Here is a 24,823-nt window from a genome sequence, read left to right as displayed (position 1 = left end):
ATTAAATGTGTGTGGGGACTGACAATTGAAGGTGGTGCAAATATTTGGATACTTTTGTTAATGTTATTGAAGTATAAGGGCATATGGAAATTTAAAATCTGATGTATACGATGACTTCCTTTACTATAACTTTTGAAAACAATTTACATGTTGACATGTCAAGACCTTTTGTAGGTGTCTATACAGTGTGAGTTTGACACATTGTTTAAGGACTTACAGTGACTGGTAGTTGCTTACCGGTACATACACATGTAATTTGTCTTGATTCGTTTCTATCAATTTTTGTATTGATATCTGACAGTCCCATTTGGCATGAAAAAATATTCCTGATAAGAAGGTAATGAATGTGTTCTATAGATATAGAAACTAATACTATAAGATCTTGACAAATTTTTCTTTTTAGAAAGTAATGTTCTATAGATATAGGAAGTAATATTATGAGATTTTGACAATTTAGAAATAAATGTTATTTTGATATATGATAGAACTACATAAGATCTGGGCAAATATTCATTATTAGAAATATTTGTTAGCTTGATATATGAGATACTTACATGAGATGTGGAGAAATATTCCAGGAATCTTTCTCCAGTAGTCTCCCCCTGGATTATCTTTAGTTATATTATGACGACAAAGTACTTCTCCATTTGGGTCCAAGGCCCACAGAAATGTATTGCTTATGGCAAGCTCTTGTGCTTGAATGCCTGAAAATTAATTACATCAGATATTAACATTCATTAATAAATCAAAGTTTTGAAAATCTAAAATTAAAAAGAGATCAAGAACAGATTGAAATAGTCTATGTATAGTTCTTACAGGACATCAAATTCACTGAATGCAGTATACAAGTTGATTTGAAATTATTTTTGTTTGAGAAAAAAATCTCGCTAAATCCTTTATTTCACCACATATATCAAAGGTACATTTTTATCATTTTCTTCTGGATATTAAAACTCAAGAATGCTAATGCAACAACAAACCAAATATAAAAACACTCTAGCAATACTCCTAACAATAAACACACCAAATCAGGTAACTTGACATTTCAACAATGTTTAAATCCGAAATCTCTTAATCATGGCAGTAAAGCAGAGCTATCTCATTTTTGGCTAGAAAATATGAAAGAAATGGAAGCTAATATGACAACAATATCAAGTATAAGTACTCCATTATAATATACACATCTAAGCAATAAATCTAACATTTACATGCTGTGAAATTTTTGTTTTCCAGATATAGGGCCATATATTTTACAGCGATTGACAGCAATTTCATTAAGCTTGATCTAGAATCAAGCATGAAGGAATTTGGTAATAACCAGGACAAAAACATATTCTAAATTGTTTTTAATTGCAGTAATGATGAATGCAAAAAAATTGTGTATTGACTATTGTGCTATGAACTTACCAGGGATGTGAATCCATTCTGTTCCGATAGGCATGTCATCTGTTATACCAATCCTGACATAAGTCTGCCTTCTGTTATCTATAGCCCATACCTATCAATTAAACACACATTACAGCACAACAAGTTTTATTATTTATGAGATTTAGTAATGACAACAGAATCAGACACTAGTTATATTATAATTTTTTAATTTTTTTTTAATAATTTATTCAAATTGTTACAACTGTTCAATATCAACTTGTATCATCAGTAAAGCGGATATAGGTACTAACCAAGCGGGAGTGATCAATTTTGACCTCACACGGTAACGAAAATCTTTGTTTTGTGCACATAATATCAATGTGTACCTCAATCTAAACATAATTGTTGTTTTAAGAAATGATTTGGTCATAGGTTAATGATTAGAGATGTCTCATTATTTTCCCAAAACAAGAATGATTACTAAAAACATGTGCAAATACTTGTCAAAGAAGTTGGCTCTCGTCTCACCCGATATAATTCTATATTCATTGCAACTCTTTTTCTGATAATAGGCCACTATGCGTGTGTAATAAGTATAGTTATATCAATAATTGACATTGAAATCTTTCATGCATATGTTTTTTTCGATATTTTTTTTCGAAAAGAAGCGTTGTGTACGGTGTTTAGCTGACCACACAAATCCTTCTGTATGGTCAGCAGGGCTTCCAAAAAATATTTGAGCCAGCCGGACATTTCATATCTGATCCCGATTTTAATCCCTTAAGACTTAGTCACAAAAGGCAATTATGGTAATCAGATGGCCATTCCAATGATTGACATTACATTAAAAAAAAAAACGATTTTAAACTTTACTTTGATATGATATGAATTTGATGTTAGGATGTTACTGTTAAATTGGCAGTGCATCATTCAAAGTGTGCACATCAGCGTGCTCATATCTGCCATAGACTTTTTATTTGTGCAAAATGACATTGTCAAAAACTACTTTCGTTTTCAACCGGATGTTGACTTGACAATGGTAAAACATGGACCATAAACGGATACGTAAAATCCGTGTATTTTTACAAAGCACGACTGAGAGAAGAAGCTCTTTCCACGTTATTTCTTCAACAAAATACTTGAATTGAACGTTAGATACAGGTATCATTGATAATTTTAGCATTTTTGAAGAAATGTAGGATGCATTATTAAATTTCCCACCTGTGCACATGCGCACACGTGTTCTAGTTCATACGACATAGTTTTGACGATTTTTTATTTAAAACCTTAAAATTTTTCATCAAATCATTTTGATAAACTAATTTCTAATAATTTTAATCTTTAGAACGAAATCAATTAGATACAAACCACTGAAATGTAAGAAAATATTTGTGATTAAACCGATCAATTTATACGATGTCCGGTACTGATCATAGTTCACCTGTCACCTGAACAGGTAGATTTCAGCTGTCTAACTACTAATTAGCCTTGATTAAAATTAGAAAGTATTGAAGTAGGTGTTGTTTTGATAGTGATTAATCATCATGTCACATTTATGACCGGAAACGTGTTGATGTTAAAGCCAAAAGGTTGGGTCAAAAAGATCGTGAATTATGTAAAAATGACCGAAAAAGCCTTGAAAAATAAAAAGTATATGACCGTTTCATGCTTTGCCCAGCCGGACTTTTACCGGACATTATACAAATGACCGGAATATATGACCGTTTTGGAAGCCCTATGGTGCATAGTTAAGTTGCGGTACACCGTACACAAAAAAAAATTTCATGTTCGTTTATTACCCAAAAAGTTTCAAGGAATGAGTAATCACAGGTAGGTTTATGATTGGTTACTATTACTTTTGACCTGTATTAGCTTTCTTTAAGGTAAAACATGTAAATGTCTTGACAATTGTATCAAAATTGAAAGTTGGTGTTGACATTCGCAACTATTTGCGCATTTACAAGTTAATTGTTCTTATTAGAATATAAAAGTAAAAAATCGATGCGAAAATTATTTTGGAGCAGGAATTTCAGATGTTGAGAAATGTACACTGAATGTTGATAAAATAAAACAAAGATTTTCATTACCGTGTCAGTTCAAAATCTATCATGCCCGCTTGGTTAGTACCTATATCCGCTGTACGATGATACACAGTGAATATTAATACACAGTAAAATATTTTGCCCCCTAAAACCCATTTTTCTTTTCATATAAGACTTCATTAAGGGGTCACTTATCAAAATTTAAGCAAAATCTAGATTTCTTTTCTTTCAATTTCAGACCCAAATACATGTAATATCAATGCAAATATAAGATAAAAGACTTGTCAGCCTTTTCCCCCCATTTTTTAAATATCAAATATCCTAAAAGGAGCTCCTTGACACCAATATTTTTTGAACTATGAACTATTAATACTTTAGATAAAATATTACTTATACTTTAAATGTCAAACACTTATTTGAGAAGCACATTTGAGAACAGTTCAAGACTAGAGTTGGTACTTGTGCTTATTGAAATTAATTTTTGGGGTTATTATGACTAAAACATAGGCTTTTCTATCAGATATTACAATTATAAAATACCAGATTACATACATTAAGGTCTGAAGGTCCAGTGAAGACTTGTATAAATGTGGTTCCTGATGGCCCTGAGTCTACTGCCTGTACGAAAAAATCCAGGCGTATTTTAGACGGGTTTTAGACGGGTTTTTTAGAGGGAATCCCTTTAAAGTCACCCTTTACACGAAGAATCTTTCTTACATGGATTCCAGGCGGGTTCCAGGCGGAATAGAGCCGAAATATGCTAATTTATCCGCCTGTCTTAGGGGGGAAAAAATTCCGCCTTATTAAAAGGAAAAATATTTCACAAAAATATATCCGCCTAAAGAGAGGGAAAATATGTCCGCCTAAATAGACGGAAAATATATCCGCCTTTCAAAGTGGCAAAAATTCCGCCTAAAGAATTAGAAATAAATTCCGCCTTAGAATATGAAAAAAAATCAGCCTTAAGAAAAGGGGGAAAAAATCTGCCTTCAAAGAAAGAAATTTTTCTTTCTACAGATTGAGGTTTTTACCATTTCTATGCATTCTTGCAAAGAATATCTAGGGCTCATACAAATTAAATACCAAAAATGTTATCAAACCTGGCCAACTGTATTTGAACTATAATTTACTACAATGTACATATGTAAAATATTGACAATCTTAGTCCTTCACAATTTCTTCCTATTCATTTATAAGTCACATTTTTATGTTTTTCCAGTGTTCTTCAGATATAAAGAAAGTTCACAATTTTTTTATTTTTTTTCGGGCATAGCTGACTTGCTCTGTAACGGCATCATTGATCTGGCAATCTTGCATGCATCTGTTGTGTTTTGCACACCAAGCAGTAACATAATCTGAAAAAAAAGAAGACATAAATTAAAATTACCATGCATAATGGATTAAATTAAAATAAATTTACCAAATTCGTCTATGTTATACAGGTAAATTGTGAGCTGCATAAGTAGGTCAGATATTTTTTCCTGAGCATCCCTTTATTGGTTGATTTAATTTGGTCAAATGTAAATATTATCAATAAATATTTGGTATTTTTCTTTATTATTTTGACATATTATTGACTTGAATTCCCTATCTTTAGAGCTGATTTTGACTCCATGTTTTACTAAAAATACAGTAACAACAAGTCAATTTCACTTTTTAAACTATTAACATATGTTACATTTAAGTTCAAGAATTTCACTCAGTCAATGCTTTATATATGGAATTGTTAAATTAAAGAAAATCTTGGCTTTTGGCTTAGCTATTGATCTGAAAATAGTTCACATTGATTATAAACCTGTACCAGATTAAGATCCTACCCATTACATTTATACTATGGGCTTTTTAGGTGTGCATATATATATTAAATAATCAAAATATAAAGAAATACAAAACCTTACCTTTTAAGACTCCAATTCTAACAGGATCCAAAGGAGTTCTGACATCATTGGCTTTCTTCTTTAAACCTTGTCCACATGAATTTGCAAGTTCATCAACAGAGAATAACAGGGGCAGCAATGAACTAGCCAGCTTAAAAGATGATTTTTGAGTTGCACCTTTACTTGCATTGGTATTGGCCTTTCTTAAACTACCCCGCCTCACTTGTACATCTGATGTCTGCAGTAACTTAACCATCTGGAAAAATAAAAAAGATGTATTTATCATCCGGTTATAAAATTAATAAAAATTAGAGTCTATGCTGAATTACTTTTAAACTTCCTCCCCCCTTTTTCCTTTTAAGATAAACGGCTGGTGTCTAATGTCAAGGTTCTGTCAGACAAAATATTCTTATATCCAACTGTTGAAAAATATAAGTACATTCATTAAGTTGCTTTGTTTGCATTTTTATGATGTATGTATATTAGCTTGTGAACATGTACGTGTTTGAGTGTTAGAGATGCTCTTAAATTTATGTCAAAAAGATATCTTCCTTAAAATCATGTACTGTAAATTCAGAAATTATTGCGAGGTTTTTATTATTGCGAATAATGCGACTGAGTTGTAAACGCAATAATTAAAACTCGCATTTTGTAATATTTGAACTGACTTAAGCATGACTTTTCTCAAAATCGTAAAAATTAAAATCGCATTCAAGTGTAAAATGACAAAATCGCAATAATAAATGCACGCAATAATTTCTGAATTTACAGTATATTATCTGGCGGAATACATGAAATGAGGATTGTTTACCCTTTAACACTAAAAAGAAACATTTTACTCGTGAACCAATTATGATGTTATAGTCCCTAAACACATTATACAATCCATGAGAAACCCAGTGTTTATTAATTTTGCATCCTTCTTATATCTAAAAATAACACTAACAATCTAAGACATAAAATTCTTCATAATTGTTAGAAGCATAATTAACTTGAAAACTCAGGCATTTTTTTACTCTTGAAAATATAATAATTTTTACCTTATTGTCATCAGATTGATCACTATCATGTGACTGCATAACATGTTGCGATGGAGAATTCAGAGGAGACGGACTCTGGTGACTGGAAAATGTTGAACTCTGAATGTTAGGAGGTTGATGTTGAGAATTCAGAGGAGACGGACTCTGGTGACTGGAAAATGTTGAACTCTGAATGTTAGGAGGTTGATGTTGAGAATTCAGAGGAGACGGACTCTGGTGACTGGAAAATGTTGAACCCTGAATGTTAGGAGGTTGATGTTGAGAATTCAGATAAGACGGACTCTGGTGACTGGAAAATGTTGAACTCTGAATGTTAGGAGGTTGATGTTGAGAATTCAGAGGAGACGGACTCTGTTGACTGGAAAATGTTAAACTCTGAATGTTAGGAGGTTGATGATGAGAATTCAGAGGAGACGGAAAATGTTGGCTGGAAAATGTTGAACTCTGAATGTTAGGAGGTTGATGTTGAGAATTCAGAGGAGACGGAAAATGTTGGCTGGAAAATGTTGAACTCTGAATGTTAGGAGATTGATGTTGAGAATTCAGAGGAGACGGACAGGGAAAAGGTGACATCTGAATCTGTTGGATGGGTGCTTCTTGGTACTGATTTAAGTCTTTAGTTGCAGAAAATTTCTCAGTTGGTTTTTGAGTACATGTACTAGTACATTCTTCACTGGTTTGGTAGTAGGGTTGACAAGTGCTATTACCAGTGAAGGAAGCAGAGCTAGACACATGTTTTCTAGGTGATCTCCTCAATCCAAGGCTTTGATTTTTCTGAGGCATGAGCTCACTGTATGTAGGAGCACAGTCCAAAGATTCCATGACATCTAAAGGAAACTAAAAAATAATAATAATAATAAGTTAATAGTTTAAAAATAGGGAAAGCAATGAGAAATAACATTATTATAGACTGACATACTTGGATGATACATGTATCTGTCCTTTTTCTAATGAATTCTGAATTTTAAGTGTACTGAAAATAAGAGCCAAAAACAAGTACAATGTATATTCATGTTATTAATAAAAGTCTTTTTCGTGAAACAGTTTATATCTTCCTACGAAACTTTTTTCAAGTTTTGTCACCAGAAATTAGTTTTTAGACATTTAAGGATTTATTATTATTTATACTAAAAGTATTTAGAAGTGAATACAGGATGTTTTTCACAATTAAGATCTCTGGAATTATTTTTAGTTTTGTAACATAGATTTCATAAAAATTGTTTTCTTTTTTATATTGTGCTTATAAAAAGGAAAATTTTGATTTCAAACCTACAATATTTTACTGTCATGACTATAAATAGATTTCTGGACATATATATCAAATTAAAATCTGTGATGTTATTCCCAATTATACAATAATATATCAACTTTTCAGTATTTCAATTGTTGAATATGACTTGTTAATTCATAAAAAATGTAATTCAATTTCTTAGAGAAACATGTATACAAAAACATACCTCCTTATCTGTACTGCTTTCTGTAATTACTTCCTCTTGTTTCTTAAACTTGTAATGCTGACTAAGTTTTAAGCAAAAGTTTTGCACTTCTTTGTTTGTTATCAACTCAAGAAATTCCAGAACAACTGGGGATGGCACTGAAATTATACAGTTATTTCAAAGTTAACAGATACATGTATGACATATATACTAAAGTCAAACTAAGTTAAGTTAAGGGGACGTAGTTATCGTATGAAATTGTATTTTTTATCAATAGCCATATACAAAAAATGTGTACATCAAGTATTGCAATGAAATATGTTAATCTTAACAAATGTTCATTTACAGATGAATTTGAAGTACAATGTACATGTATATCAAAACTGGTCAGAAAAAGATAATTCCATTTGAGTTTATTTCTGCTTCATACATAACAAATGTGCTTGAGGTTTTTAACATTCTACATGTAGTTCACTGTAGTAAGTATATACCAGTACATTGTCACCCTAAGTAATTGAGGTAAATAAATTCCAACTCCAATTCAAGCTGACCAAGGCTTTGATCGCATTCTGACTTTTACAATGCTTAATGAAAAATGACAAAAAAATATCTTTCAGGATAGAATATAAAGTAGGGTAGATAGGTTAACTGGCCTTGTTTTTTTAACTACATATATATAAGAAAGATGATGTGGTATGATTGCCAATGAGACAACTATCCACCAAAGACCAAAATGAAACAAAAAATCAACAACTATAGGTCACCGTACAGGTACAACTTTTTTTTCATTTTTTTCAAAGATCAACTTCTTCACAGTGTACACTACATGTACTCTTTTTAAGCCTTTACTTTAAGTGTGATAATACATGTAAATAAATTACCTGGAAAATTCATTTCTGTTAATGTTGTATTAGAGCATGTTTGCTCTGAATTATCCACATTATACAGTGATTTACACAACTTCCATGTACTTGTCAAAGATGTTTCTGCTGATGTTGACTGCAATGGCCCTTTCAAGGTGCTTCCTGCATATGCAGATGGCATAGGTCCTGCACTTTGGTTTGTATAATCGTCTAGCGAAGCGGTTAATGGCAATGTATTGCTCCTGTCTGCAGATGGTGTAGATGTGGAGGGTGCATGGCTCCTTTCTGCAAGTATCGAAGGAGAGGATGGCAATATGTTGCTCCTGTCTGGAGATGGAGCTGTCAAGTTAGGGTCTGCAGAACTTGCTGGTTTAGAGGGCAATATCTCCAAGTTATTTCTTTCTTCAGATGTTGACAGGACTGTCTCGTCATGTATGGAACTCTCATCACCAAACTGGAGTTCCAAATTTGATAAGCCAAACATCTGGTTGCCCTGAGATTTAGAAACATTCTCCTCTGCCTTTTTCTTATTAGCTTTAATCTTTGTAGGATTTAATACTTTATCTGTGACTTTGACATTTTCATTTTGCTTCAGATTTTTTTTTGATTTTTTGGTAACTGCAATGGGTGGCTCTTGGTTAGGTTCATCATCATCTTTATGTTTTTTCTGCTTTTTGGGGCTAAATTGACTCTCTTGTTCCTTACTTTCATTTATTTTTTTGGTGCTTGTCCTGCATCGTTTTGAATTCAATTCTGGTTCCGTATGATTGTATGTGTATATTTCCTCTGGCAAGTCTTTACTCTTTGAACGCTTCAAAAACTTTGTTACGGCTTTTATAGCGAATTCATCCAAAAAGTCTTGAGATTCTACAAAAAATAACAATTGATTTCATTACTGAGCAGCATAGATGTGTACATGCGTGAAGAATTTTAATTAAAAGATCAAAGTGTGAGAATACATGTTTCATGCAACGTTCACACATAATTTGAATTCAATTTGCATTACCCAAATAGTGTAAATCGCATTCGAAATATTTTAAGTCCGAATGTAAATTCTAACTCAAATTGCAAATTCACTTTACTGTTCTGACGACATTAACATGGTTCTCGCTAAGGATTTTTGGTGGCAAGTCCAGGGACTCATCATTTTTGGCCATGATGAGTCCAACTGTTGAGCAAGAAGAAAATGTAAAACAACTAAAGACTATACAAGGATAAGTTTTTGTGAATTCAATGACTACAAAGTATTTGTTACTGTATTCTCAATATTAATCCATCAAAGACAATTTATCTAACAATCAGTGATAACTCAGGTTTCAAAATGACACCTAATCAGCAATCAAAATTCAATCAACAGTTATTAAAAGTAATTATAAAATAAAGTGTAGCAATGCAGCCAAGAATTTTATTTTATTAATATAAATTTGGCAAATATTCTGTATTTAACTTTTAATAGATATACATAAATTTTAATATATACATATATATATATTTCGTTCATTGATGTAACATATACATATCATAAATTAATATAGGGCGAACGAACCCAGGGCGAACGGACTATCAGGACGAACAAACTCAGTGTGAACGAACCTAGGGCAAATATGTAATCAGGGCGAACGATCCCGATACCGTCAGTGATCCCCTCCTCTTTTATGAAAACATCAGGATCCGCCACTAAAGAAAGACAAGCATGTGCAAGCATTAGTCTAAATATTATTGACGTGCTGCAAGGCTATTTAATTATTTTTCTATAAGCCTAAGTCTGCTCATGATCAGTAAGGCGTCAAAGCAAAATAACTTTAATATACATGTACAATAATAGTCACTGAAGACCAGATTATCAATTGGACTAGTGGCAGTACAAACATCAACATCTTGAATATTTAGTCAAATCTTAAGTTAAAAAAATCAGAAAGTTGAAAAAATCATCTCATCCCTGTAAAAAAATCCGAGAAAAGTAGTTTGACATAAATCTTGTGATCGGTTCCTTTAAGTCATAATATTCATGTAAAAAGAAAATATCCGAAAAATCATGACTATAATTGATTACCGTTTAATTGGATTTTTTAAGAAGCATCAGGTTTTAATTCCCTGTAACCCTTAGCTCGATTAAATGCATGCCATCTCAATTTGTTTTCGTCTTGTCGGTTGGGATTTTTATGAATGAAAATTTTAAACTGTTATAGAATAATAGCATATCTGTTAAATATAAGGCGTTATAGTCGATGACTCGTACAGGGAACCATGTATTTACGATATTGTTTACGTCGAAGCAGCGACATCTATCGACAAATATTTACGTGAACATAAAGCATGGGGTAAATACTCACGATGACATGCATAGGTTTAATAAAATATTTTTATTTGGCAGGGATGGTCCAGATTTCGAGGAAAGTTAAATATCAGAACTGATTACAAATTATAAAGTCTAGTAAACTTATGGGAGGCTACATCGATCGCGATCAGGATACATTTTCCGATTAAAAGGGGGGTGGTAGTTCAACGATTTTTTCAGAAAGTTTAGAACTTACGTCTTTTTAAATACTTTAAAATAATTGTACAACACGTCTCAAAGGTTGTTTCCTTTTTACCCGAGACGAATAATTGTTTTACTATCACCAAATCCTTGATATTAACTGAGACTACTATAACCACATGTTTTATAGTAGTCAATATTAAGTGACTGTTTAAATTACATTTAAGTCGTAAAAAAAAACAATAAATCGTACCTTTAAAAACATAAACAATTTAAAAAATAATATTAACTCTTAAAACAAAACTGCTGAATAGATATTAAAATTCCTTCAATGTTAAAAATTGCAAGTAACTTACCGTTGATTTTTACAATTATTCCTGTGTAGATTTCCGATTTTGACCATTTCAGTTCAACCTTTTCTTTAACTTTGAATTCTCCCAATAACTTCAACTTTTTGCTTTGCTTTCCAAGAACAGTCAATGTATTGTCAAAATCGCAATGAATACAGGCATACATATTTTTTTACTTCGAAAAACGTGTTCTGTGATGATGTGTGGCGATGAAAATTCAAAATGGCACTGGTCTTTCAGGTTTCAAATTACAGGAAACGCTATTCAGCATGGCACTGGTCATTGAGGTTTCAAATTACAGTAAGCTCTGGCGTATGCTACTGATATAACGGAATGAGGATCGTCACAGGTTCAACTCATGCAGTGTATCACAGATTTTTATTTAAAAAAAAACGTTATATACTTACTTTAATATGAATATTAAATTAAAGACCTAAGAAGGCTAAAAATAAAAAACCCTGACTTTGAGAACATGTATTTTTTTATAAGTTTTGATTTTTCTTCATAAAATATAATCTGTGGAGCGGATTTGTCTAATGAATTTGATTTACTGATGACAAAATATATTTTTTATAATTAAAAAAAAAACACCATTCTGAACAAAATATTGGCTTTAAATATGTCGATCTTGGAAAAGTTGGTATACAAAAATATACAGTTATTCAAAGGACTACATAGCAGCAAATAAAATGGTTCCAAATACAAGCAATTAATTCATCCTTTGGCAACCCCAATTGTACACAGTACTCTTCTCCTCAACATGGCCGATGAATACAATATGAAAAAGAAAAGAAAAAGGGGACCATACAGACAAAAAGAAATAATAAAAAAGGATGGACTTCCGATTCCAGTGTTGACTCTTAATGGTTCTGTCCCTACTTTGGATTTAACATCGAATGAATCAACTGAACAGTTACACGAAAACTACATTTTTGAGTCGGAAGTTAACCAAAGCTTCGTGTTTGAGGATGAAATTCAAAACAATTTGTTATCCAAAGAAAGTCCTGCTCCAGAAGCCTCAATGGTAGGTTATACGTCGCATGTTATATATTATAGTGTTGGTATTTTTTTTTATCCGGAACATATTTCCGCATTCCGGAACATCTCCGTTATTGTTTTAAAAATATTCAACTTCCGCAAATAAACAAAAACACAAAAAAGTAAGTTTTGCAACTTTAAACACGATTATTTAAAGATTAACACGTGAATGAGTATCACACATAGATGACCTTCAATTGATCATGTAATCGCTACATCATGTTGTCATCTGAGGCCAATACATCAACGTGATTTAGCATTTTACTAAATTGCAGCTCATAATCAAAACAACTATCTCATAATAATCTGTACATTTGTACATGTAAAAAATTATGGTCTGTTTAAGAAAAAACCTGCTGTGTCAATTCTTTTTTAAACCTGCACAGTGTATAAATTTTAGATACATGTATTACTGCTTAATACAAATGTACAATGTAACATAAAAAGAAGATTGGTATGATTGCCAATGAGACAACTATCCAAAAAAGACCAAAATGACTCAAACATTAACAACTATAGGTAACCGTACGGACTTCAACAATGAGCAAAGCCCATACCGCATAGTCGGCTATAAAAGGCCCTGATAAAACAATGTAAAACAATTTAAACGAGAAAACTAACGGCCTTATTTATGTAAAAAAATGAATGAAAAACAAACATGTAACACATAAACAAAAGACAACCACTGAATTACAGACTCCTGACTAATGGGACAGGCACATACATAAATGTAAATAACTTGCATGTAAACCTTAAAGATATGTTTATACATGTGCATTACTCAACAAATGTACATTTTTATGTATTTGCTTATTTCAGCTGCAGAGTACTATTGATCATTGTGACCAAGTTGATGCAATTACCTTTGAACAAGCTACAGAAATAGATTTAAAAAGTGATGATCCAGAACTGGACGATATTCTTAAATCCCTTTATGAAGAAACAATAGAGTTAGAAGATCCTTTCGAGCTCTGGGAAGATTCCAATGATGATGAACATACATTTACTAATTTTGATCAGAATGATGATTTGAATTCAGACTATGACTTACGACCACTTTATCCTGGAGCTTCAGTAACAGTAGGAGCTTTCATGCTACTTCTTGCCCTATTTACAACAAATTTTGGTGTGTCTAGCGAAGGAACACAAGTGTTATTGAACATTATTGCATTTGCTTTACCATTTGAACATAATCTGTGTACGAAGCTCCATGAGTTTAAAAAGTTTTTTACAAATTTGCGTATTCCATTAGTAAAACACTTCTACTGTGGCCATTGTTTAGGAGCCATTGAAAATACTTCTCTAAAGAATTGTCCATATGAATTTTGTAAAAAGCCATTTAGTAAAAATGATGGAAATTACTTTCTTGAAATACCATTACAGAACCAAATACAAAATTTGTTTTCTCAGGAAAATTTCTATGAAAGATTGCAACATCGCTTTATGCGTAATACACCAGATGGAACCTACGAAGATATTTATGACGGGAAAATTTATAAATCTTTAAACAAAGAGAATGGTCTTTTGAGCAATCCTGATAACATTTCTTTTACTTTTAACACTGATGGAGCAGCAGTATTTAAGAGCAGTAAAGTTTCAGTGTGGCCTATTTTCTTGGTAATAAATGAACTGCCGTATAAACTACGAATGAAAAGAGAGAATATGATACTGGCAAGCTTATGGTTTGGAAGTCAGAAACCAGCAATGGGCACTTTTCTCAAACCATTTCAACATTCAATGAAAAATTTGTATAATGGCATAGAATGCTTCTCTCCAAAAAGAGGAGCATTTCTATCAAAAGGAATATTGTTATGTGGTACAGCAGATCTTCCAGCAAGAAGTATATTATGCAACCATATACAATATAATGGTGCATACTCCTGTTGGAAATGTGAACAACAAGGCACTTCTGCAGCAGTTGGAAAAGGTCAGACGCGAGTATTTCCATTTGATGAGGCAAATCCAAAAGGCCCAGAAAGAACAGTTCACAATGTTATTGAAAATGCTCGTCAAGCATTGAATGGTACACATGGAACAAGTTCTGTAGTAAAAGGAATTAAAGGTCCATCATGGTTGTCTTTTTTCCCAGAATTTGACATTGTCAATGGTATTGCCATTGACTATATGCATGGGGTACTTTTGGGAGTACAGAAACTTTTATTAGAATTATGGTTTGCTCAAAAACATTCTTCTAAACCTTTCAACTTCTTCCAAAAATTGTGTCAGGTTGATGAAAGACTTATTAGTATACGTCCAACTACTGAAATTACACGACTTCCTAGAACAATACAGAATGACCTTAAATACTGGAAGGCTTCAGAGTACCGATCTTTTCTGTTATATTATGGTGCTCCAGTTCTACATGGAATACTTGATCAGGAACGATGGTCACATTATTTATTGTTGGTAAATGCAATGCATGTTCTTCTTAAATATGGATCAACAGATGAAGAAGTAAATGAAGCAGAAATGTATTTGTTGGAATTTTGTAAGAATTTTCCAAGACTTTACAATGGATGTTACATGCGCTTAAATATTCACCAATTGTTACATTTAGCTGATTGTGTTCGCAATTTAGGTCCTTTATATACTCACAGTTGTTTCTCTTTTGAAGACAAAAATGGTGCCTTAATTAGAATGATTCGTGGTACTCAGAATATTGATAGCCAAATAGTAACTGGAGTATCTTTTCTTCAAAAGTTGCCAGAGTTAAAACAGAACTGCATAGAAAAAGGATCAGTTTGTGAATCAATTTATAACTCAATGGAATGTCCATACATTTTAAAGCGAATGAAAAAAATTGGAAACATTGGCTATATTTTAGGTGGCATAAAAGAAATAACTCTATCTGCTTCAGAAAATGTGGCATTGCATAATTTTTTTGGATATGAGCTTATACAAATGAAGTTTCAATGCTTTAAACGTTTGGAACTGAAGGACTGTATTGTATATGGAAAGTCATATACTCGTATGGTAAAGAGGAACAACTCAGTAATTGAATACAAATGTAGGGGATTAATTAATTTTGGACAAGTCAAGTTTTTCATTAATCTTGTAGAGAATGATCAACAGTACTATTTGGCTTTTATTGAAAAACTAAGATGTGGAAATTATGCACCAAAGTCCAATATTCTAAGAGTTTCAAAAACTGCATTTTTGGAAGTAATACCAATTGAAAACATAACTACTTCTTGTATGCTAGTTACATATGATTGTGCACAGTATTCATATATTTGCAAATTCCCAAACAAAATGGAATCAGATTAATATTTCATATTTCTAAGTATTTCATTAATGTTTATATACATGTACATATGTAACCTTTTTCTAAAAACAGTAAAGTAAAAGTTCTTTTTTTGCCAATCAATGCATTTGAATGGGAGCATATAGTTCCTGCCCCTTTACTCTGGGTTGGGAACCTCCTTTTTAAAAATGGCTGGATATGCCCTGCATGTGTAAAGAGAAAGCATAAAACTAATATTTTCTTCACAGTGCTTAATGCAAATTATGATAGCTACAAAACTAAAATTAGAAAATATTGATCATGTTGATCATGTTGATGTAAAGGGAAAAAATATTATTTGTATTAATCATGTTGATGAAAAATTAATCCAAACTGTGGTACTGCATGTACTGTGAATGTAGATTTCTGAAAATCAAGAGAATAAAACTAGTAGTTGTTACATGTCATGAATGTTGTTTTATTCTGTAGTTCATATTTGTATAAGGATACATCGATTTGTCTCCAAATAAATTTTATTCAACAGATTTCTGTTTTAAAGCCTAAGTATGATATATGGGTCATGATGATGGTAATGTGATGTTAAAGCCTGCAAATGATTCTAAGTTGCACTGATACAAACCACATACTGGGATTGTGCATCTCTGATCTGTTGGATAACTTGACTAATGTTGGATATATTGCTCAGATAATCACCACCCTCTAATCATATATTTGCAAAAATACAAATAAATCAATATATTTTTCATAAGAAAAAAGTGAAAAATATTCTAAGTCCGAAATTCCGCCTCAGAAATTCAAACAAAATTTTCTAAGTACAAATTCCGCCTCAGAAATATAAACAAAATTTTCTAAGTACAAATTCCGCCTCATAAAATTGAACAAAAATTTTTTAAGTACAATTTCCACCTTAGAAATGAAACAAATCTTACTAAGTCCAGCATTCCGTCTGTGTTATATCTGTTGCTACAGAAATCCTGTTAACTCAGCAGGAAAAAAGTTAACATTTCGCCTAAGGTATATAACAGTTTAGACGGATTTTTTTCTTTTTTCCATGTCCGCCTTAATTCCGTCTAAAAGTCTAGATTTTTAAGCGGATTCCGCCTGGGTTCCTGCTAATTTTAAGCGGAATCCCTCTAAAATTCTCATACGGGTGGTAACCAAGCAGCCTGTAGAGAGTGAGTGGAAGGGGCCTTTACTCCTATCCTTTGGTATACTACACCATCACTGTCAATAGCCCAGACATTCCTAGAGCCACAAGATAGATGGATTAAATGGGCATCACCTGTATAACAAAACAAATCAGTATACTATACTATAGTAACCATACAGACCATGTTGACTTTTTTATACAAAACTTTTAAAACCTGTCATTATCATCCTTTGCTATACTGAGGGGGAAATGATAACATTATATGTTAACTTTGTATTTGCAGCAGTTTGTTTATTATTACTATTTTCCAGAATGCTATCTCGCCACTTATTACCTGCTGTGTTCCAACAAAGAATATTCCAATGATTGAACATTTCTAATTGCAAGGGGAAGATTTCTGTCACTAGATTTCAAATCCATTACTTATATAAACATGAAAACCCTAGTAAGCCATTTTTCAATTGTGTATAAATATTGAAATCTTTCTATATATGAATATGTTTTTTGTAGATTATTTGTTATTTTGTCATTGGTTGGTATATAAGATCATAAAAGATAGAAAACTCATACCCAATTGTTTCAGATCCAGGTCACACCACTTGGCACCCTCAGGACAGTGATCTGCTATGCCGCTACGTATGTATACCTTCCCATCCTCATTCAGGCCCCATACAGCCTCCTCACATACACTCATACACACAAACATGCCTTTTGGAGGCCTCTGCTCTGTCCTTATTTTCTTTTTGGTTGGAGTGAATGTAAATATTTCACCATTTGGTTGCTGAGCCCAAATTAAACCTAAAAAAAACAAAAGGATGTCCTAACCTTTGTGGCTTCCAATTATAACTTTAACTGAAAATCATTATACAGTTTTCTTTTCATTTTTTTCATTTCTAACCCGTAATAAGTAGATTTAAAAATAATTCAGATAATTTCCATGTATACCTCTATTTGGTTATTTTTGTGTTCAGAAACCTTGATTATAGATAAATTAGACTAAAACATCAAGGCAGTATAAATTTTGAATCACATTTAAATTTTTTTCTCATGTATTGCTATTTTTATATTTATTTTAATTTTGAAAACGAGTTATTAAGTTGACGTAAAGTTGTTCACATCCTCATTCTTTAATCTCGTGGATAATTGTCTTATTGGCAACTAATCATCACATGTCATTATACGATGTAGGTAAGCAAATGTTTTCGTATCCAGTTGTACATCATAAGTACAAGAACACCTGCTTGGATTACCTCTGTACTCAATGTTAAAGCATATTACATTCAGGCATATGATAGTGATGTTACCAATATCAACCCATGTCTTTTCACAAACTGGGTGCTGAATTTATACAATGTTGACACAAATTTGACCATGTGTTATATTTTTTTTCTGCCTCTATGTCAATTTTTAAATAGTCTCTCCTGTCATATATGCTTACCCCATTCTAAATGAATGGCTGCCACAGAAATCAATTTCCAAGCTGTTGAAGAAACAATACCACTCAGAAAAACAGCCTCCCAAAAGTGACCTTAAAAACAAAACAAATGTTATGTTGTTAGGATATTTTGTACTCATAAATCATATACTAAATACATGAAATATTGAAGTAATCAAGGTCTGTCACTATGCAAAACTGGTCATTACATATATTTTGATAGGCAAAACAGCCTTTCAAGAGAGCATTTCAATCTGGTGTTGCAATTTTTGGGACACAAAAGGACAAAACAAAAACAATTTGTTTGACACAAGAGCATGGGATTGAACAGATGGATAGAAAGACCACAAATTCAGTCTTCATTTTGAATAAGACCCAACTGCTTGGATATCTGTGACACTTGAACTATTGGTGTCATACAACAATCACTTTTCTTTTGCAGCATAAAACAATTTCTATTGTGACATCAAAATGTTACTAGGGCCTTTGTGATATCCAGAAATGGTGAAAATAGCAATAAGGTGAGTATACAAAAAATTATCAACTTACAATTTATAAATCCTCGACAGGTATTTTCACAATCCTATTAGAAACATAGTTTACCTTCCATTGATCCTCGGCATAGCTGTAATGTATATTTACAATCAGGGCAAACCCAGACACCTTCTGTCCCTGCTGCTATCAGACCACCCCTTTGGCTACCAATTAAATCTGTCAGCTTTTGAGGATCAAATACTTTAGCCAGTGACTTGATGCCATCAATTAAAGTGTAATCAGTAGTAGTTATTTCATTATTGATAGGTACCTGTAAATCACCAAAACTACTTATTAATCATGTTGATACTTATAGATTATCGGTATGGCAAAAGCGAGAAAAGCAATCGAGTTGAGATGACCAATGATAATCTGTTTTTTGCTATTTTACCTATGACAACGTCCATAGTTTCTACCGATAATTTTCATATCATTTGAGAAAGATTTGGTAAAATAGCGATAATACACTTTCAATTCTATAACAACTACAGTGATAAATTATGTTTTTGTGCTTTCTGAATCTAAATATTTTGTTTAGTGTGCAATTCATAAACAGTTGAAATATTTGACCATAGACATTTGATGATTTTAGATATTGTGTTGTGTTTCACTTCAGAATATGTTGGTTTTATACATTGGTTTATGTCTCAATGTAAACAGTTAGTGTTTATATTTATGGTTCATGATTCACTTTGGATCATTGATTCATTCATACCTTAACAGAGTTACACAGAATTTACAAAATATATAAATTTTACTAACTGATAAAAATTTATACATTTTGTGAAATCTGTGTAATTCTGTAAATTAAGCCAATCCATCCCTGAGAGGGATGAATACTACAGCTGTAGATATTTTAGTCATAACATTGCATGCACTGTTTCCAGTGCCTTAAACAAATCTGGTGATAAAGATGTTTATTATAACTTCAAACAAATTGTAACAAATTGTTTTAAATATTTTTTCATCTGATTGTAACATCATATTATAAAACATATAAAGTTAAAATCACCTGCCACCAACAGTTATCTCCTAATGGTGTTTCCATGCAAACATTAGTCATGAAATAAATTCTCCCTAGTACATCAACAGCCCAAGCCAGTTTACCATCTCCAAATGAAACAGATGAAAACATCATACCATCTGGACTGAAATATTATGATAAAAAATTAAGGTTAACCTAAATTTAATATTTTTAGAAATTTGGTAAGATGGAAATAAGTCAATGCAAATGATTTAAGTCTTGATAAAATAGAAATCAGAATTTTATGAAGCACTTTTTAAAAAGGACTCAAATTACATGACTTTTATGGAAATAATATGGGGACAAAGTCCCCAATAACAGTAGAAAATCAATATAAAAAAAAAGTGAGAAAATTTTCCCGAAATTTTCATTGTACTAAGGAACTCAAAATCGTTCAATTTTTTTAATGTCATGTTTTGAATTCCTGCATCTGCGCAGAAATCTACCATGTACTTCCTTTTTCCGGTCTCGTTTGTATGAAACTTTGGGTAAAATATATATTCATCAGTCTACTATACTAGAGGCTCTAAAGAGCCTGTGTCGCTCACCTTGGTCTATGTGAATATTAAACAATGGACACAGATGGATTCATGACAAAATTGTGTTTTGGTGATGGTGATGTGTTTGTAGATCTTACTTTACTAAACATTCTTGCTGCTTACAATTATCTCTATCTATAACAGTACTTTCTGTGGAAAATGTTATTCAAAATCTTCAAATTTTAAGAAAATTGTTAAAAATTGACTATGAAGGGCAATAACTCCTTAGGGGGTCAATTGACTATTTTGGTCATACTGACTTATTTTTAGTTCTTACTTTGCTGTACATTATTGCTGTTTACAGTTTATCTCTATCTATAATAATATTCAAGATAATAACAAAAAAACAGCAAAATTTCCTCAAAATTACCAATTCAGGGGCAGCAACCTAACAACCGATTATCCGATTCATCTAAAAATTCCAGGGCAGATAGATCGTGACCTAATCAACAATTTTACCCGATGTCAGATTTGCTCTAAATGCTTTGGTTTTTGAGCTATAAGCCAAAAACTGCATTTTACCCCATGTTCTATTTTTAGCCATGGCGGCCATTTTGGTTTATTGGCCGAGTTACCGGACACATTTTTTTAACTAGATACCCCATTGAGGATTATGGCTAAGTTTGGTTAAATTTGGCCCAGTAGTTTCAGAGGAGAAGATTTTTCTAAAAGATTACTAAGATTTAAGAAAAATGGTTAAAAATTGACTATAAAGGGCAATAACTCCTAAAGTGGTCAACTGACCATTTTGGTCATGTTGACTTATTTGTAGATCTTACTTTGCTGAACATTATTGCTGTTTACAGTTTATCTCTATCTATAATAATATTCAAGATACTTAGTAACCAAAAACAGCAAAATTTCCTTAAAATTACCATTTCAGGGGCAGCAACCCAACAAAGAAATGTCCGATTCATCTGAAAATTTCAGGGCAGATAGATCTTGACCTGATGAACAATATTACCACATGTCAGATTTGCTCTAAATGCTTTGGTTTTTGAGTTATAAGCCAAAAACTGCATTTTACCCCTATGTTCTATTTTTAGCCATGGCGGCCATCTTGGTTGGTTGGCTGGGTCACGCCACACATTTTTTAAACTAGATACCCCAATGATGATTGTGGCCAAGTTTGGTTTGATTTGGCCCAGTAGTTTCAGAGGAGAAGATTTTTGTAAAAGTTAACGACGACGGACGACGACGGCGGACGGACGACGACGACGGACGCCTGACGCCAAGTGATGGGAAAAGCTCACTTGGCCCTTCGGGCCAGGTGAGCTAAAAATAGGGAGGAACGCAATACCAATTTCATTTTTAATAATTCCTTGATATGAAAATACGTTACCTGATGATAGCATTTCTTTGTTTACATTGCATATAAAGTCATAACTTAAATAACGTCACAACTAAAATCCCTAACAACAGAACCAAAATCAGAAACCTTACGGTATTTCCGTTTCTTTTTTTTAACAAATATTTTTAAAAGTTACTAAAAAATAATTTATACAGACTTCGTCCCGATTTACAGGTAAATGCCTGCCTCATATTAAGTTAAATTGGTATTATTAAGGAAACTTAGGATTTGTTTACAAAAATGTGTGAAAGGTTCTATTTCACAATAAAGGTAGAAAGCACATCTACTCATTCTAAGCAAGATTTGAATTATAGAAACTCCAATGACTTTCATGATTCTAATTTCTCTATGGAGAAGTTTTATTCAATCACTTGCACAGTTGAACCTTGTGTTAAAAACCAGGATGAGTTGAAGTATTCCTTCTAAATTCCTGTTTATTCTATGCATTTCTAATGCTTCATTGTAGACTTATCAAGGTTCTACTGTCTATCAAAATTTATAACAAATCCGTCTTAATCTCTTAGAAATGCAGTTTCTTCATTAGGGCATCAACTGGATTTACCACTTTGCTATGACATCATTTAGTTAATCAGATCAATAACAATTAAAGTTGTACCTTATGGAACATGAATACATTGATTTTTGTTGACAAAAAATTTGGTTTATTGACTTTATTATATCATGCAACATTATAAATAGCATCTTTATTTAAACTTATGCCCCCAAATTTCATTGACGAGGTATTCTAAAATATACACTGATTTTAATGTCTAACAATTTGTGAAAATAAAATACCTTTTCATTAAACATACTAACTTGATATATTCAGCCCATTCCTTTCCTTCCGGACAATCTTTCTTTATCCCAGCTCTATATATTAGCTTACATTGGTCAGTGAGGGCCCAAACCACCCCTGATCTACAAACAATGTGATGTAATTTGTATGAAGAACAGTCAATAATTATAGATTTATAACATGGTCTATCCCTTGATAATCCTTTCTGCATTGCTACTTCACCATTAGACTTGATATACCTGCAAATAAAAGGAAAGTTAAAATTATGCTTATTTCAAATGTTTCCACAAAAATTAAACACTGTATGGGAGAATGAAAAATCAATTTGAAAAGTATTGCTGATCGTAACATACTATTATAAAATGGATAAATATTTACAACTCGAAGAAAATCAAAGTTAGTCGAATTTCTTTATCTTTTTCATAACCATTGGAAACATTCATGTCTTTTCTGGTTCCAGTTTGGCAGTAAAATTCTCTTATGTAGTTAAAACAAAAGAACTGGTAGAAAACATATTCCTGTAACCAACATACCAAGCAGAGTAATTGTCCACAGACACTGACTGAACCCCTCTTATTGCCTCAACCCATTTCATGCCTTCTGGATGTTTTGATGTGATTTTGGTACCAGCATAAACTGTATCCTTGTATACCCTCCATACAATCATTCCTGAGGGAGAAACAGAAATCTGTTTTGCGTAACCATTAGCTTTCACCCATTTGATGCCAGGAGATTTTATATTACTGTACCAAATATTTGAGCTTCTGTCAGTACACCATATGTGTAAATCTGACACAACAAGACTGATCAAATTGCCAGATGTCACAACTTCTGTCCATGTATTGAATACCTTGCTTGATTTATTTATATTATCACTATCCTGATCACAAACTTTGACACTTTCAGATTTATTGTCAAATATTTCTTCTGGTTCCTCAGTTTCACCTCCTGAAAGTGGATTTTCGGAACATTCACTAAGTCCACTACCACTTGTTGATGTTGTATTTGCTGAAGTATTGTACTGTGCATAAAAATCATCACAAGATGAACTGTTTGACCGATAAATTGGACCACTAAGTGGAGAAACATCTTTGGCAGATACTTGTGTCACTTCCTTTTTCTGCTGATCTTCAGTCACTTTACTTTGTAAAGACAAAGTTTCTTCATGCATTGAATCATTACCAGAATCTGCCTGAGATATATTTAATGCTTCTTTTTTTGTTTCAGCATCATTTTTTCTTGGGAACTGACTTGTTTGTTCAAAACCTGAGAAAGATAGGCCTTCTTCCAAACTGGCAAGATTTTTTTCAAGTTTTGACAAAGCACTCTGCTTTTTGGGATGTTTTGTAATCTTTTCAACAATATCTAGATTAGATTTATTTTCTTTGAAAAGATCATCTACAGTAATAGAACTTTCTGCTTTATTTTCAATTGGTTTTGATGTCTGTGGTTTTGGACTATTGTCTTGTTTTGGTTTTGAATTATTATCTGCGATTGGTTTTACTATATTATCTTGTTTTGGTTTTACTTTATTATCTTGTTTTGTTTTTGCAATATTATCTGTAATTGGTTTTGCTACGTCTTTCTCTACCACACCCACTACATTGTCATTATTCGGTTTTTCTTCTTGTTTCATAGAAATAGTTTTATCCTCTTTTAACACAGATTCAGACTTTTGTAAGCTTTCCTTCAGTTTAGTTTCATTAATCTGCATTTCTGAAATTTTCACAGTTGAAACTTTTTCAGAATCAGGAACAACACCATCTTTATCCTGAATATTATGTACTTCCTGAACCAGTACACATTTCACATCATCTTTATTCATTATGTGCCCATCAGATCCATGTTTTAATTGATTGTCTTCTGTGTAATTTATTTGACTTTCTACCGGTTTTAAGCCAATGATGTCAGAAATGTCCACATTTATATTTTCAGTTTCCATGGATATTCTATCATTTGACGCACTGTCAGATGACTTTTCTTTATCTGACATATGTTCACTGGTAGCTTCACTTTCTACAGAATTCTGGGATAGTGTGTCAAGGTCCTGATGCTTGATGTTTGGAGACAACTTGCTATCTAGAATATAAAAATCAAAACATAAAACTAGAGGAAAAATTTATCATACTACAAAATAGCCATTAAAAATACATATATGTAATTAAAAAATATCAAATTTATATACACAAGCTAAACTAACTTGTTAAATCTTCAATAAAACTGAAAATTGTAGTCAAAGTGTTATTTAATTTAAATG

General features: G+C 32.2%; 3 protein-coding genes across 3 annotated transcripts in view; 1 reads left to right on the top strand and 2 right to left on the bottom strand.

The window, feature by feature from the left end:
• LOC139517081 (tectonin beta-propeller repeat-containing protein 2-like) overlaps positions 1-24,823 on the bottom strand; it is a 40,764-nt gene that overhangs the window by 3,935 nt on the left and 12,006 nt on the right. The window contains exons 8-17 of the mRNA XM_071307748.1: positions 23,100-24,645; positions 22,587-22,805; positions 19,869-20,004; positions 18,926-19,127; positions 18,326-18,415; positions 17,458-17,685; positions 16,891-17,019; positions 3,963-4,027; positions 1,408-1,498; positions 555-704 (exon numbers count right to left, since the gene is read on the bottom strand). Of these exons, the coding sequence (XP_071163849.1) occupies positions 555-704; positions 1,408-1,498; positions 3,963-4,027; positions 16,891-17,019; positions 17,458-17,685; positions 18,326-18,415; positions 18,926-19,127; positions 19,869-20,004; positions 22,587-22,805; positions 23,100-24,645 (2,856 nt within the window). The remainder of the gene's footprint in view (positions 1-554; positions 705-1,407; positions 1,499-3,962; positions 4,028-16,890; positions 17,020-17,457; positions 17,686-18,325; positions 18,416-18,925; positions 19,128-19,868; positions 20,005-22,586; positions 22,806-23,099; positions 24,646-24,823) is intronic.
• Positions 4,034-9,505, bottom strand: LOC139517083 (uncharacterized). Its single transcript, XM_071307750.1, has 5 exons — positions 8,645-9,505; positions 7,785-7,921; positions 6,328-7,164; positions 5,309-5,543; positions 4,034-4,765 (listed from the first exon to the last, which is right to left on the bottom strand). The coding sequence occupies exons 1-5, from the start codon at positions 9,108-9,110 to the stop codon at positions 4,653-4,655; spliced, it is 1,788 nt and encodes a 595-aa protein (XP_071163851.1). The 5' UTR covers positions 9,111-9,505; the 3' UTR covers positions 4,034-4,652.
• LOC139518174 (uncharacterized) lies at positions 12,216-16,308 on the top strand. Its single transcript, XM_071309864.1, has 3 exons — positions 12,216-12,479; positions 12,595-12,615; positions 13,313-16,308. Exons 1-3 carry the CDS (start codon positions 12,216-12,218, stop codon positions 15,758-15,760), a joined length of 2,733 nt encoding a protein of 910 aa, XP_071165965.1. The 3' UTR covers positions 15,761-16,308.

The sequence above is a fragment of the Mytilus edulis genome, chromosome 3 (assembly GCF_963676685.1).
Source record: "Mytilus edulis chromosome 3, xbMytEdul2.2, whole genome shotgun sequence".
Classification (NCBI taxonomy): Eukaryota; Metazoa; Mollusca; class Bivalvia; order Mytilida; family Mytilidae; genus Mytilus; species Mytilus edulis.
The sequence above is the reverse complement of the archived record's forward strand: the minus strand, read 5'-3'. Positions and strand labels throughout refer to the sequence as shown.